The sequence below is a fragment of the Leptonychotes weddellii genome, chromosome 13 (genome assembly GCF_054177405.1).
Source record: "Leptonychotes weddellii isolate Sample4059 chromosome 13, ASM5417740v2, whole genome shotgun sequence".
In the NCBI taxonomy this organism is placed as follows: domain Eukaryota; kingdom Metazoa; phylum Chordata; class Mammalia; order Carnivora; family Phocidae; genus Leptonychotes; species Leptonychotes weddellii.
The window spans coordinates 44,014,696-44,032,238 of NC_138381.1; the positions used below are offsets into that span (position 1 = coordinate 44,014,696).

A 17,543-nucleotide genomic window follows, 5' to 3' on the forward strand; every position below is an offset into this window, starting at 1 on the left:
TTTTTTTTTTAAAGATTTTATTTATTTATTTGAGACAGAGAGAATGAGAGACAGAGAGCGTGAGAGGGAGGAGGGTCAGAGGGAGAAGCAGACTCCCTGCCAAGCAGGGAGCCCGATGCGGGACTCGATCCAGGGACTCCAGGATCATGACCTGAGCCGAAGGCAGTCGCTTAACCAACTGAGCCACCCAGGCGCCCCATGAAGAATCCATTTTAATAAAACTAAATTCCTTTAAAAACACGCAGTGAATGAAATTTAAAATGTGCAATCAAATAGCAAATACGGTAATTTCTGGGTTTCAGTACTGCTTATTTTTTTTTTTTAAGATTTTATTTATTTATTTGACAGAGCGAGAGAGCACAAGCAGGGGGAACAGCAGGCAGAGGAAGAATCAGACTCCCCGCTGAGCAGGGAGCCTGACTCAGGGCTCAATCCCAGGACCCGGGGATCATGACCTGAGCTGAAGGCAGACGCTTAACTGACTGAGCCACCCAGGCGCCCCTCAGTACTGCTTCTTAAAAGTGACCAACATTTTGATTAAAGGATGTCATTCTAATCAATGGTTGTTAATCCAGCATTAACAAGATCATTAATCAACACGGGACCAAGGCACAATATAAAGAACTCATTGTCTAACTACTAATCGACTCTGAAACATTACACTTTTGGTATTGGAAAAGCAGAGGTGGGGCGCCTGGGTGGCTCAGTCAGTTAAGCATCTCACTTGATTTCAGCTCAGGTCATGATTTCAGGGTGGTGAGATCAAGTTCAGAGTTGGGCTCCACCCTGAGGTGGAACCTGCTTAAAATGCTCTCTCTCCCTCTCCCCCTGCCCCACCCCCTGCTCATGCACTGCCTTTGTGCTCATGCCCGCTCATGCCTGCACGCTCTCACTCTCTCTCAGAAAAAAAAAAAAAAAAGGCCAGAGGCAATAAGTTTGGTATGGTACTTATCTTCTGATTAGCAATGTTTGTAGCAACCAACACTAGCTGGGCTATAAATAAAAATGAAGACGAAAACAACAGAATAAATACACTTCATAATTTTAAATTTCAAATGACTCAAAATACTTTCATCATTGAAAAGAAGTGTATTTATTCCTAAGTAAAACAAAGATGTTTCACCTTTTTGGTTTCAAGTGGATTAAAAAAGAGAAATTTTACTTATTAACCAAGAAAATGATCCTGTTTTTCTCATCCAACTGACACAGTTTCAATATTTTTGGAATAACTCTTATCATAGGAATTTACATAGAGAGTTTTCTTCTGCAACTATGCAGATAATTCTGACATACATAAACATAAGGTGATACCATCAATATAAATTAAAGTACATTAAAAGGCTGGCGAGTTTTTGAAATCCCTATTGCCCACAGAAACAAAAGGTAATTTGTGCCATAAAAGGAAATCATGCCCTAAGAGCTGCAGTTCACTCTGAACTGTAGGAGTAGGACTAGTCTAACTAGTGACATTTTTGGTCACCTATCCAACAACCATTTCTTTCTCATTCCTTGCTAAAAGAATATTGAATTTCTTCAATATCCAACAGCTGCTTGAAGAGAAGCTGATCTCTCTAGACTCAGGGGATGAATGTTAATTTTTTTTCATTTTTTAAATGTTTCATCTTAAAATAATTTGATTTATTATAAACAAGTTATAAACAGAGAACAGAGTACCTGTATATCTATCACTCAACTTCTCAAAATGTTAACATCTTGCATAACCATAATACAACTGTGAACATCAAGAAATGAACATTGATACAATACTGTTTTTTAAAAAAATTTTTTTAAAGATTTTATTTATTTATTTGACAGAGAGACAGCGAGAGAAGGAACACAAGCAGGGGGAACAGGAGAGGGAGAAGCAGGCTCCCCCCTGAGCAGGGAGCACAATGTGGGACTCGATCCCAGGACCCTGGGATCATGACCTAAGCCAAAGGAAGATGCTCAACGACTGAGCCACCCAGGCGCCCCTGATACAATACTGTTAACTAATCTACAGACCTTATTCAAATTTTTCCAATTGTCCCTCTAATGTCATTTTTCTGGCTCAGGATCTAATCCAGGACCCTACATTGCATTTAATGTCATGTCTCCTTCCACCTGTGATAGTCTGTCCATCTTTCTTTGTCTTTCACAATCTTGACATCTTTGAAAAGTACTGGCCAATTACTTTGACTGTCCTTCAACTTGGGTTTTTTAATGTTTCCCCATGATAAAATATGGGCTATGCATTTTTGGTAAGAATACTATAGGAGTAATGTTGTGCTCTTCTTAGTGCATCAAATCAGGAGGTACATGAGACTGACACATCTGATTTCTAGTTAACTTTGGTAGTTTAATTGAGATGAATTCTGCCTGGTTTCTCTGCTGTAATATTATAATTTTGCCCTTTGTAATTAGAAATTATCTCATGGGGAGATACTTTGAGAACTCTGCAAAATCCTAACTAATAAGATACACACCCTAAGTGTACTATTCAGAAAAGGCTTAATTTCTAAGTTAAGAAACATCTCTCAACTGCAGGAAGTAAATATAAGAAACAGAGAAATGGATTATTCTATGGTTAGGATATTTAAAATGACACCTGTAAGGCAGGAATATGTACACTCTCAATAATACAAAGCACTTAAAAGTGTTGCTAATTAAATAGCATCATAAAATCAATCTTCAAAAAAACTCTGTTTTAAAAATTTATGATTTTATATTTTTGAATCTAAGTAATTTCCCATACATGATGGGTGTGAAAGAAAACTTTCCAATTTTCATTTTCAGATTGTAATGGAGAAAAACAACTGGGTGTGTTTTGATGGGTGGCTATTAATTCCAGCTTTTGGTTAGAGTCCTGGAAGCTTAAGAAATATGAAGTAACTGAGGCCCACTGGTATGTATATACCATAATGCAAATGCGGTATTAGTCACAATGATATTAATTTTTGTTATGAGCAATAATATTCTATGACGCCATCTGCTTCAGATTCCTGAATGTGGAAGCCCTAAAGAACCATGGATAAAATCTGCTTCTGACTTAGAAAATCAGATCTGATTCTAGGCTTAATAACCAAAATAAGGGGCACCTGGGTGGCTCAGTCATTAAGCGTCTGCCTTTGGCTCAGGTCACGATCCCAGTGTCCTGGGATTGAGCCCCGCATCGGGCTACCTGCTCAGTGGGAAGCCTGCTTCTTCCTCTCCCACTCCCCCTGCTTGTGTTCCCTCTCTTGCTGTGTCTCTCTCTGTCAAATAAATAAATAAAATCTTTCAAAAAAAAAAAAAAACCAAAATAATTCAGGGGAACCTTTGGTAATTTCAAACTGGTTAAATAAAGGGGTCTCATTTGTTCCCATTTCTTATATCAGTTCAGAAATCCCAGAATTATTCTGTTCCCCTCTTGCAATATCTTAAATTCCAGGTGTTAATCACAGTTGAGAAAAGAATGATATTAACAGATCAAAATGAATGTATAGACCAGTTCTCATCTTAATACTTTATGGAAAAAAAATTATATATACATATACATCCATTTATATGTGTGCATGTATAAAAATTACATTAAAATGTAAAACAAGCAAATATTAACTAAGGATATACTCAAAATTAAGTTAGTCTTTTTACCTTAGAATTCTGAAAAACTCATTGTCACCTATCTAAGGTCCACGCTGTAAAGCTAATTTCTTATAAATAAGACGCTGAGGTCAAATAGGACATCAGTATCAATTACTTTAAAAATAAGAAATCAGTATTATATACTAATACTTACAAAATTCGTTCCTTTTTCAGTTTGGTTACTTTTACTTGTAAACCTGAAAAAGAAAAAAAAAACCCACAGTATTTTATTTATACATTTACCATCTCTAAAGCAGTTGATCTGAGTTTATGAGTCTAATGCTACACTATTAAGTCACTCGACTCTGGGCTCTGAATAATGAGCCAGGTGCCATTAGTTTGGAGAGTGTATTTCCCTTACTTGTACCCTGAGGTCACAAAAGTTTATCTGCAACATTACTGCTTTTAGTCTGTGACAGCTAAGTAGAATAAAATTTTCTCTACCTGAAGTGAGTTACTTCCTTTATAATAGCAGGGGCAAGCATATAATTAGAGGTTCACTATAAACGAAGGTCTATGTTCTGACATAGCCTATGCATTTGCTAACAGCAATTGTGCTTATGTAGGCTCAAGTCTTTTGGGATTAAAATAGATTACAGCAGGAAGTCTTGGGACGAGGAGCAAAACTGCTAATGCTAAAGTACTTAACAAAGGACACTCAAGATAGCGGTTATATGTATTTTTAATTTTAATTGAGTCTGACACGAAACATAAGAGAAGACCACTGCCTATGGGATTCAGGTAGTTATAATGAAGAAAGCAGGCTGAAGGGCACTGAAACTGCAAGGAAGGATATGAACAAAATAGGATGACATTTCTAATTTTTAGAAACAATAATTAACAAAAGGAGAAAAAGAGTCATTAAACAAATATGAAAATCTATCCAACATTACTAGCAACTAACTATAAATTCAAACCAAAACAATTACTTAGTAAAATTATGAAGACTGCAATACCCAATATGTTGATAAAAGTGTTGTAAAACTATATTCCTATACTTTGCTGGAGATATTACAAACTGATACAATTCTTTTGGAAAGCAATTTAGAAACATGTAATAGGACTCTTTCATCAAGATCTCATTTCTTGGATTCTAACCTAAGAATATAATCCAAACCATAGAGAAACTCAGAGTCACAAAGAATACTGAACAATTTACAGCAATAAAACTGCTTAAAATAGGGATATGTTTAAGTAAAATATGATATAAACTTGTTTTTTAGAATACAGTTATTAAGATCATTAAGTAAAAAGAAATGTCTATTTAGCAACACTAAACTATTTAGTTTTCTATTTTCTCTGTGACCTCTATTTTCTGCAATAAGATTATCACAAAGGGAGGAAAGCTTCTTTTTTTGATTCCTAAATCAATCTTTTTTACTTTTCTACAATTTTCTCAATTGTGGATATTTTATTTTACTTTTAAAAATAACGCTTAGCAAGTTTTGAAGTTCTATATCTACTCAAGAATTTCTTTTATTTGGGGTAGGTTTAGTCCCCAATAAATAGGTATTAACTAATTTTTGAAAAACCAAAGGTTTAATATGTGCCTTTGGTAGTTTATCGATTCTAATAAGTTATACATTTCGAAAAGCTTTCCATGTAATATATATAGAAACATTAATAAATTTGTCATTTTTAAGAACAGGACTTTTCATTATCGGTTTAATTTATTTTTTTTATTATTTATTTATTTATTTTTAAAGATTTTATTTATTTGAGAGAGAGAGAATGAGAGAGAGAGAACACATGAGAGGGGATAGGGTCAGAGGACGAAGCAGACTCCCTGCCGAGCAGGGAGCCCGATGCAGGACTCGATCCAGGGACTCCAGGATCATGACCTGAGCCGAAGGCAGTCGCTTAACCAACTGAGCCACACAGGTGCCCCATTATCGGTTTAATTTAGGACAAGCTTCTGAACAATATCATTTAGACAAATAAAAGTTTTAAAAAACTTATACATTTCCCCACCAATCCCCCTCCATGGTGCTGAAGGTTAAAAGTCATATAAATACTGAAGGGAAAGTCACCTCTTCTTATTACACCAAGTAGTAATGATGTGTTGCCAGGAAATCTAGATGTTATAGAAAAATAAAGGCCCTGGACAATTTTTTTGCATTAGATTTTGGCCCTATTTCTCAAGTTTCACCTCTAGGAAATGTCCAACTGGTATGATACAATTTTACCCTTATTTTTACAGCCTAAAATTTGAATAAACAAGTATTATGAATAGTGAAAACAGTTATAATCAAATGTTCACAGCAGCTTTATTCATAATAGCCAAAAACTAGAAACCACCCATGTGTCCTTCAACAGGTGAACTGTTAAAAAGAAAAAAAAAACTGGTGCATACTCATAGCACATGCACTATTCAGCAATAAAAAGGAATGGACTATTGATATATGCAACAACTTGGATGGTTTCCAAGGAAATTATGCTGGCTGAAAAAAAAGTCAATCTCAAAGAGTACATCCTATGTGATTCTACTTACATAACATTCTTGAAAGGAAAAAATTATAAAGAACAGATTATGGGTAGCCACAAATTCATGGGTTGGGGTGGTAGAAAGGGGGTCAGGAACTTAAGAAACTGGTGTAAGGGATCTTTGGCGGTAGTCACAGGAATCTACGTGATTACACTGCATAGAAAACACCGTGCACACATTTACAAGTGAGTGCATATAAAATAAGAGGAATCTGAATAAGGTTGATCAGTTGTATCTATGTCCATTTCTTGGTTGTGCTATGGTACTACAGCTATAAAGTATGCTACCATCGTGGGAAACTGGGTAAAGAGTACAGGACAGTTCTTTGTCTTATTTCTTACAATTTCATGTGAACCTACAATAAGCTCAAAATAAAAAGCTAAGAAAAATTTATGGAAAAATATCTGCCCTAAGAGTTGGGAAACTGTTAAAATATAAAACATAATAAAGGAAAATATTTTAATGTTAAGAATTAAAACTTCGATTTTTTTTTTTTAATCTTTTCCATCCGTCAAATTCAGGTTAACAACAAACTCATGAGAACTTGAAGGTACTTAGTAAAGCATCAAATCATTCCTGAAGAATTAAGAAAAGAACTTATGACCTGACTAGGCTAAAGACTAAAGTCAGCAGTTTTTCATTCTCTTTTCTTCCCAAAGTGTGTGAAAATTTACTCATTGATAGATTTTATTTTTAATTTTAGCTGACTTCTAAAATTCAGTGTAGCCAAACATGAAATGGATTCTTGCCATGACCATTTTAAGAAAAGAAACAATGAGATAGAAAATCCATATAAACATCAAAAGAGAATTCTTGGGAAATACGGAAAGAGTACTCTTTTATCTTGTAAGCATTCAACACCTGTGAGGCATTTGTTCTGTCACGCAGATCAGCCCTGAAACAGGTTTATGTGTGTATGTGTATGTGTGTGTGTTTAAATTTTAGCATTTGCTATTCATCAAGTCAATTAGGCATCTACAATTAGAACCCCTATAAAGTGTGCTTTAATCCTGCTCCACACCCATCGGAAGGAATGAGGCTATACAACAATGCAGCTCCTGTATGAACAGGCAGTCTGTTCAGCAAAGCATTTGGGATTGTAACACTGGCAACCTGAGATACCTATTGAGGAAACAGCATTCACAAGACTAAGTAAGCGCTGTACTACAAATTAACCCTACACTGGCAAACATATTGGAGGAAATGAAACAATTAAGGGCCCATATGCGCAGAAATGAGGCAAGAATTCATTATAAACAAAATAAAAATCACTGCTATGTTAATTTTTTTACTTTAGTTCTCTACCCCGAACAACCCATACAGAGTGTACATACTGTCACTTTAAAACAAGTTACTTATGGTTTTAAATAAGCCTAATAACACCTTTCTTGACAAATAGTGGCTTTATGTATATAGCTCAAGTAATTTAATTTCTACCAAAATATTACCACTAGTATTTCTGCAAGGGCCTAATAAATTATTTTGTTACCAAGGTGAAAACTCTTGATTTTATAAGATGCTTAGTTTGCTCTTAAGATTTAATTATCTCAGGGACACCTGGGTGGCTCAGTCGGTTAAGCATCTGCCTTCGGCTCAGGTCATGATCCCGGGGTCCTGGGAGTGAGGCCTGCATTGGGCTCCTTGCTCAGCGGGGAGTCTGCTTCTCCCTCTGTCTGCTTCTCCCTCTGCCTGCCGCTCCCCCCCTGCTTGTGCTCGCTCTCTCTGACAAATAAAATCTTAAAAAAAAAAAAATTTAATTATCTCAAAATGGATAAATTACTTTTTGTGACTCGACTGAACTTAAAGATGGTAATACAAATGGAAAAATAACAGATGTGAGAGTTGCTGACAGTATTCTTAACAGTGAGTATGACACCGATGTTATGGACCAAAATTGCATGCAATTCCTTTGTTAATTTATATAGTCTTAATATGAATGTTATCTTAGGAATTTTTGATGAAACATCTGAGGAAATAAATGAAATAGTCCAAAACTGAATCAAGAAGTAGTCATCCTGTTGTATTAGAACCTCTATAGTTTCCTATTTCTTTTTTTTTTTTAGTTTATTACTTTTTTTTTTCTTTTTTTAGTAACATCTACACCCAAATGGGGCTCAAACTCATGAGATCAAGAGTTGCATGCTCTTGGGACGCCTGGGTGGCTCAGTCTGTTAAGCATCTGCCTTTGGCTCGGGTCGTGATCCCAGGGTCCTGGAATTGAGTCCCGCATCGGGCTCCTTGCTCAGTGGGGAGCCTGCTTCTCCCTCTGCCTGCCATTCCCCCTGCTTGTACTCTCTCTCTCTGACAAAAAAAAAAAAAAAGAGTTGCATGCTCTTCTGACTGAGCCAGTCAGGCACCCTGTAATTTCCTATTTCTTCAAAGGGGTCTAATTTTGTCCTGAAAAATCTGCCTAGTTTTCTAAGAAACTGATTACCACATTTACCAAAACATTATTAGATGAGATGCTGATGGTAGGACCTGGCATGAATAAGAGACCATTTAGTAAAATGGTGGCATTCTGGGGTCTAGCAGCATTTGTCACAAAAGGAACTAAGACACTAGAGTGAACGATCATGAAAAGATACAATTATCCTAAAGATAAAAGATATAAAAACTCAGTCACGGGGCGCCTGGGTGGCTCAGTTGTTTAAGCGACTGCCTTTGGCTCAGGTCATGATCCTGGAGTCCCGGGATCGAGTCCCACGTCGGGCTCCCTGCTCAGCGGGGAGTCTGCTTCTCCCTCTGACTCTCCCCCTCTCATGCTCTCTCTCAATAAATAAATAAAAATCTTTAAAAAAAAAAAAACAAAACAAAAAACAAAACCTCAGTCACAAATGTCTCCAGAATTTTCCAACAAAAATGGTCTCATCTGCATTTTGCTGTTGAACAGAAGTTAAGAGACTTTATGTATTCATGCCCATTTTTAAAAGAAACGCATGTAGCTTAATATATTCCTGTGATCAGTGTACAAATTGTCTTGTATATGGCATGTTTTAGCTATCATTTTACCGTGTTTTGGTCAAATGAGGCAAAAAAACCTCAAGATACAGTGGGGGTATTCAGATGCATGTAAGTTTCTATGGGTGGGTAGACTTCCTTGGATATCTAAGTAAAAATTATATATTTCAAGTACCACCATTCAAAACATTTATTTTCTCTCTTTTTAAACTGACACAAAGGTTTAAAAGTAATGCGTCAATTTTGATTCCCATATATACTTCAAAACCTGCAAAGTCCAGACAAGTCCATGTTTGATGTCTTTCAAATAGCCTCTTATACTGGTTTCTCCAAGTGGATCCCCCACTTTAAAAAAAAATTAAGTACCCTTCAGGCATGTCTTTGATGTTATCACACAGTTGTAAGATCTAATTTTATATGGAACTATGTGGAATACATTGACAAAGAACTATGTTTCAAAAAGTCTGCCTTCAGCAAATTTGCCTCGTCTGAACACATTTTAAAATAACATTAATTTTTTTAATAGTGCTCATTCATTTATACCTTTAAGAATCTATAAATGATTTTGAAATTGGAAAAAGTACCCTGATCAATCTAGTATTACAATGTACCAGAAATTATCTTCTCTCATCAGTTCACATATACATCTAAGACCTACCATTCATAAAACACACGGATGTTAGCTAAATATACTAAAAACTGCTGTATTCCTCTTTTTTTAGTGTATACAAACTAACTCTCCTGGGAGTGTGATGAGTATTAGAGCATAGCTATGAGTATACAATTTAAAAGAATTATCCGCCATGTAATATCTGTGAGTTTTATATGTTCTATAATCTGATGAATATGGCATGTTGTTTCTGATTAAAAAGTGCATTATTTATTTTCTTGATTCTTCCTCATGATAAAATAGGGGTCTCCTGAAGACCCTAAAACACTAAGAAACATGAAGAAGAAATCTGCCAAATACTTTATCCTTGGTTAAATTAAGAGCCTAAAAATAAAACTGGCCAAACTTTAAATGGGCATATATAAAAATTCTAAAATGATTACGCACAACATGGAAAAGCAAGCACAGTTTAAATAATTAAATAACAAAAATAAGCCAGATATAAAACACTATGTACATTGATCACAACAATACAATAAGCTACACACATTTCTTTTAAAACTAGGAAAGAATGAACAAAAAAGCACAGACATTGTTCTTGTACAATTGTGATTTGTTTTTCCTTTCCCAACTTTCTACAGTATTATCTAAAAACAAATTTTAAAGTAGTAAAGTATTTCAGGATTTGAAAGATATAAAATTTTGATATTTTCATATATTATGGGATTTAAAATACTGATGTTCAAAAAAATATTCCATTGACCAAGCTATAAACTATGCAATTCATTCAGATACCATTTATTAATTTTTTACTATGTGTCAAGCACTTTTACCTACAGGGATGTAAAGATGAGTAAGATAGGGACTCTGCCTAATAAAAATTTAATGATCTTCTTCAAACCAGTTATAAAACAACAGAAAGTAATTATTTGAAGGATAAAGAACTTAACCTTATGTTGAAGATGGCAGAATGCTAATTATCAAAAATGCCAACTCTCTATCTCTTCCTAGGAACTCAAGTATGTCTGGTCCTATTTAAATTATTTCAAAATATTGTATTAGCTTCACTTCCGGGTCATAAAGAATAAGTTTTATAATATGCAGCAATAACACTCCTAGAATAAACTTGAAGCTGTTCTTATTGGTAAACCTTATAAAGTCACAGTACGATAAACCAAAAAGAGAATATTGCTGCTCTTCAACAGAAATTGGAAGACTTTGTTTATTCCTTCCCAGTTTTAAAAGTAGTGCCTATAGCGGATTACATTGTTGCTATTAGGGTTACCAATATGCGGCTTATTTTTGTTATCATATCATTCCAATTACTACTCACTGAATGAATGGCGGTCTGTATTAAAACTCAGAATTGTTCCTCAATGTCTTACACTAGATTTTTGGGGGCAAACAGTATAGTCAAATGAAGAGCAGAATTAATGTAAAATATTCACATTTATCCTTGGACATATGACCATGAGCACAGTTCACTTTAAAATTAGTTCTTTATCACTAACAACAAATTTGAATTCCCAATTTTTCAAATATTTGAAGTGAACTAATCTGCCTTAGTCAACTAAACAGCTCCCAGAAATTGAGAGGAGAAAGGCCAACAATCCTAGAAAATACATGCAATGAAGTATGTAACAGTTCATAAAAAAAGAAATATAAATTACCCTTAAACATAAGCAAAGATGCTTAATCTCATAAGAGAAACACAAACTAAGTCTATATTAAAAATTAACTTATATAGTAATCAAATATAACAGAAATGTCTTTTAGATAAAGACTTGAACAACCAACTAACTATAAAGACATTTTAGATAACTGTGGAAATTTGAACTCTATCATCTAATAGGTATTAGATGTTAATAATTTGTTTTGTTAGTGTGATAATGGATTTGTTTGGTTAAAGAAGCCTACTGGAAATACATACTACTTAAGTATTTATAAATTAATTATGTCAGAGACTCCAAAATAACTGAAAAAGGAATAGAGAAGTACATGGAATACAGGTAAAATAAGACAGGTCATTTATTGATGATAATTCAAGCTGAGTGATGAATATATGAGTTCATTATACAATTTTCTTTACTTTTGTATACATGTAATATTTCCTAAACAAAACAGAACAAAAGACTTAAACTTTAAATTAGAAAAGAACATAGGAGAACACAAACACAAAATATTATAAAGGGGTGCCTGGGTGGCTCAGCCAGTTAAGTGTCTGCCTTTGGCTCAGGTCATGATCCCAGGGTCCTGGGATCAAGCTCCTCAGTGGACTCCCTGCTCAGCGGGGAGTCTGCTTCTCCCTCTCCTCCCCTCCCTCTCCCTCGTGCTCTAATAAATAAATAAAATCTTCAAAAAAAAAAAGATTATAAAAGTGGTGACCAGTTTGTGTTGGGGGACTAACTTTTTTTACTTTGTGTTTTGACGTTTTTAGGAAAAAACTTAAGTTTAAAAAAAAATCAATAGATAAAACAATAAGTAAATTGATACCTGGATTTCTAAATGAAATTACACCCTAAATGCAGCAGCAATCCAATTGCTGAAAGCAGGCTTTAATGAAACAAAATAATCTATCAAAGAATGAGCCCAATAGAGCACTAAGGGATACACGTATAGTAGAGGTACTTGAACTCTAACCTTCCATAATAAAAAAAAATTAAAGAGCTTCTAATGTTTACTTCAGCTAGGAATTAAAAAAACTACAATTAGGGTGCCTGGGTGGGTCAGTTGGTTAAGCGTCTGTCTTCGGCTCACATCACGATCCCAGGGTCCTGGGATCAAGCCCTGCATCGGGCGCCCTGCTCAGTGGGGAGTCTGCTTCTCCCTCTCCCTCTGCCTGCCGCTCCCCCTGCTTGTGCTCTCTCTCTGTCAAATAAATAAATAAAATCTTTAAAAAAATAAATAAATATTTAAAAAACAACCTACAATTAATACTCTCAGCAAAGTTGCAGGATACAAAATCAATACGCAGAAATCAGTAGTGTTTTTGTAAGCTAACAACAAAAAATTAGAAAAGGAAATGAGGGGCTCCTGGCTGGCTCAGTCAGAAGAGCATGTGACTCTTGATGTCAGGGTTGTGAGTTCGAGCCCCAGATTGGGTGTAGAGATTACAAAAAAAAAAAATTAACAAACTTTAAAAAAAGAAAATGAAGAGAACAATTCCATTTATAGCAGCATCAAAAAGAATAAAATACTTAGAAATAGACTTAACTAAGGACATGAAAGATTTGTACAAAGAAAACTACAAAATATTCCTTAAAGTAATTAGAAGATATAAATAAATAGAAAGACATGGCATGTTCATGGACTGGAAAACTTAATATTGTTAAGATGTCAAAAAGACTACTCAAAAAGATCTATAGATTCAGTTCAATCTCTATCAAAATCCCAATGAGTATTTTTGCAGAAACAGAAAAATCTGTCCTAAATCCATATGGAATCTCAAGGGACTCCAAACAGCTGAAACAATCTTGAAAAACAAAACTGGATGGGCGCCTGGGTGGCTCAGTTGGTTGAGCGACTGCCTTCAGCTCAGGTCATGATCCTGGAGTCCCGGGATCGAGTCCCGCATCGGGCCCCTGCTCAGCAGGGGGTCTGCTTCTCCCTCTGACCCTCTTCCCTCTCATGCTCTCTCTCATTCTCTCTCTCTCAAATAAATAAATAAAATCTTAAAAAAAAAAACAAAAAACAAACAAACAAAAAAAACTGGAGATCACATACTTCCTGATTTCAAAACTTACTAAAAGCTACAGTAATCAAAACAGTGTAGTATTGACATAAAGACAGATGTGGAGGCCAATGGAATAGAATAGAGAGCCCAGTATGATCAAATGGTTGACAGTGGTGCCAAGCCCATTCAAGGGGGAAACCGTCTTTCTGACAAATGGTGCTGGGAATACTGGATAGCTACATGCAAAAGAATGAAGTTTGGCCCTTACATCATATACAAAATATAACCGAAAATGGATGAAAGATCTAAACATAAGAGATAAAACTATACAATTCTTAGAAGAAAACAGGGTAAAAGCTAAGTAATATTGGATTTGGCAATGATTTCTTGGATAAGACACCAAAAGTATAGGCAACAAAAGAAAAAATAGATAAATTGGATTATATCAAAATTTAAAAGTTCTGGGCATCAAAGGACACACATATAAGCAGAGTGAAAAAGCAACCCACAGAATGGGAGAAAATATTTGCAAATTATATATCTGATAAAGGTTAATATCCAGGGGCACCTGGGTGGCTCAGCTGGTTGGGTGTCCGACTCTTGATTTCGGCTCAGGTCATGATCTCAGGGCCCTAAGATTGAGCCCCGCATCTTGTTCTGCGCTCAATGGGGAGTCTGCTTAAGATTCTTCTCTCTTCCTCTCCCTCTGTCCCTCCCCTGGCGCATTCTCTCTCTTTCAAATAAATAAATATATCTTAAAAAAAAAAGATTAATAGTCAAACTATATAAAGAACTTCTACAACTCAATAACAAAAAACAAACCTGATTAAAACATAGGCAAAGGACTTGAATAGACAGACATTTCTCCAGTGATACACAAATGGCCAATAAGCACATGAAAAAATGTTCAACATCACTAATCATTGGGTAAATGCAAATCAAAATCACAGCATCACCTTACATCCCCTAGGATAGCTATTCCTATTAAAAAAAAAGAAAGAGAAAAAACAGAAAATAACAAGTATTGGTGAGAATGTGGAGAAATTGTAATCCTCATGCATTACTGGTGGGAATGTAAAATGCTGCTACGGAAAAGAGTATGGTAGTTTATTTATTTTTATTTTTTTAAAGATTTTATTTTCTTGAGAGACATCGCAAGCAGGGGGGAAGGGTAGAAGGAGAAGCAGACTACCCGCTGAGCAGGGAGCCCAACACGGGACTCTATCCCAGGACCCTGGGATCACGACCTGAGCCAAAGGCAGATGCTTAACCGACTGAGCCCCCCAGGCACCTGAGTATGGTAATATAAAATTAAAAATATAATTACCATATAATTCAGCAATCCCACTTCTAGGTAGATACCCAAAAGAGTTGAAAGCAGGGTCCTGAAGAGACTACTTGTACACCCATGTTCAGAGCAACATTATACACAATAGCCAAAAGATGGAAGCAATTCAAATGTCCAATAATGGATGGATAAGCAAAATGTGGTATATACAATGGAATATTATTTAGTCTTAAAAAAGAAAAAATTCTGATGCTACAATATGGATGAACCTTGAAGACATTATGCTAAGCGATATAAGCCAGTCACAAAAAGACAAATACTGTATGATTCCACTTTTCCAAGGTATTTAGAGTAGTCAAAATCAGAGAGATAGAAACTGGAATAGTGGCTGCCAGGGCTGGAGGCAGGTAAATGGGGAGTTATTGTTTAATAGGTATAAAATTTCAGTTTTACAAGATGAAGAGCTCTGGAAATGGATGTGGTGATGGTTGCACAACCTTATGAATATATTTAATACCACTGAACTATACACCTGAAAGTGGTTAAGATGAAAAATTATGTATATTTCATGACAATTTTTTTTAAAGTAAGTATCCCCATTCTCTCCCTTGCCAAAAAGAGATAGAAGGTAAGAATTTTCTAAGATTTCTTAACCATTTTTCTCATGTTTACTTTGGCCATTCTTGTTTCTTTCTAGAAATTAGCCGTTTAAAAAATCATAAAGAGGAAAATAAGAGGAATCAGTAGGTGAAACCTGTTACAACTTTTTTATAGTATCTTACTGTATCTACCTGGGATGGTCCACAGCAGGCATTGATAATATAATGGTGCTGCTTCAGAAGAAGAGTGTTCTAATACCTAATACATGATCGCTAGCACATATATTGCTTACTAGGTGCCAGAAACTCGTGCAAATGCTTTACATATATGAAACTATTTAATACAGTATGAAGTAGCTATTAATAGCATCTTTATTTATTTATTTATTTTTGCTGGTGAGGGTGTTCTGTTATTATTATTATTATTTTCTTCTAGAAGAAGCACCTTGGAGACTTTTTAGTCAGTGCCAGAGCCATGGCCAATAAAAGGCTTGCCACATAACAGGCGCTCAACAAATCTTTCCTGGTGACTCACATTAAACCAGCATGCCTAGTGGGGTGACAAACTCAAACGCCTTAAGCAGCTGGGCAGTAAGTAAATAAGCCAAGTAGCGTCTATGCAGGCACGGAGGCAAACTGCAAAGCACCCACCCCACCTAAAGGAACTCAAATTCAACACTTTCAAACACATTTCACAGCTTGGCCTCGACAGCAACTTTGCAGGCTCTGCAGACTGCTGATTCTGGTTCTCCATCACACCACATGGTTGTCTTGCGCATCATCTATATCACCCTGTGATCTGGTCTTGTCTTTCTGCGGTAAGCATCCTTGCAGGGTTTTCCTCCAAATGCATCAAATATGCTTGTTCCTGAGCCACCTAGACAGGTGGTACTGATGCGTCCAGACACATTGCTCAGGGCACCGACCTAGGCCCAGCTCCCGCGCCCAGGTCTCGCCTCCCTTAATAGCATCTTTATTTTATAGATAAAGAATCTGATGCACTATATAGTTAAATAACTTGCACAAGGTCACCACCTTCAAGTGGTGAGATGGCTTTCAAATGGCATCTTAGATGGCAGTCTCCATCCAGAACTCACAGACTTAGTAAGTAGATCACATGACCTTTCTGAACATAGCACTACTCCCAAGCAATAGGAGGCACTCAAGATGAAAATTTTAGACTAAATCCTACAGACAAAGCATGATATAACAATCTCTTCAGCATGGTAATGTTTTACATGAACAAGAGAAATTCATCTGAGCTTATCTCCCTTTCTAGCATCATCTCCTATCCACCTGCCTAATAAACTCCCACCTCCTGCATCATTCCCTCTGTGAGCTATACCAACCTGTCTACAGTTCCTTGATTAAAATCAAGCTGTTAACTGCCAAACCTTTGCACATGCTGTTCTCTTTACTTAAAACATTCCCTCCCCTCCTCCCACCATCTTCTTTGTCTGGCTATTCAGACTTCATTCAGTTGTAAAGTCTGGTCTGACAGTAAATCTCACATGCACCCCTGTTCTTCCTGTATGTTCCCAGATAACATATAGGAAGTACACATTTGTACGCTACAAAATCTCTTCCAACTATTAACTATATATGATTCATTCTTATTCACAAGTTATGGCATATGGTAAGTGCATCCCTTGAATAAGTGTCTCCCGAGTACACTGGGGCATGCAAGAATACTTCTGGGGTTCATGTTTCAGAACCCATTAATTAAAGATGAGTCCATTATGATGAGGTTCTGCCAGAAACTACATTTACCACTGGAAAGTTCCAATACAGACCCACATACTATACTTTAGATTTAGGTGGATCATGTTTTAATGGCACCCCAGTGTAATGTGAAAGCCGTAAAGCACTGTAGTATTAAACCTATAGTTGCGGCAAGAAACAAATGTAATGCTAAGCATTTCCCACGCATGGGGAAAATATACTATGTTAAAGTCACAGAATTATATAGATATTAATATCAAACCTTCAGTTTACCTTTAACAGAAAATTCTTTTATATGGAGTACATTTTAACACAATCACAAATATTTATATACTCATTCCAACCATAATAGCTGAATCCTCTGTACACTCATTGCACTTCATATAAACAGTTTGGCTCTTATTTCATTATACTGTAATTATCTGTTTACATGACTCTATTAGACTTCAGGCTCTTTGAAGGCAAACTGCCATTCACTTTTATGTCTCAGTGCTTGGTAGCAAAGATTCCCAAAGCTTGAAGAATAACTTAAGTAGTATTTTAAAGTCTATAAAGAATTCTGCAAATAATTTTCCAGAAAAAAATTAAATTTAGAGGTTATATAA

The 17,543-nt window shown here is 35.8% G+C and overlaps 1 protein-coding gene across 8 annotated transcripts in view; it reads right to left on the bottom strand.

Annotated features, from left to right (window-relative positions):
- The window catches only part of RBBP8 (RB binding protein 8, endonuclease), an 89,140-nt gene that overhangs the window by 68,193 nt on the left and 3,404 nt on the right, over positions 1–17,543 (bottom strand). For all 8 annotated transcript variants that reach the window (XM_081801514.1, XM_081801513.1, XM_081801518.1 and 5 more), the window contains one exon: positions 3,758–3,800. In XM_081801514.1, coding sequence (XP_081657640.1) covers positions 3,758–3,800 — 43 coding nt within the window. The remainder of the gene's footprint in view (positions 1–3,757; positions 3,801–17,543) is intronic.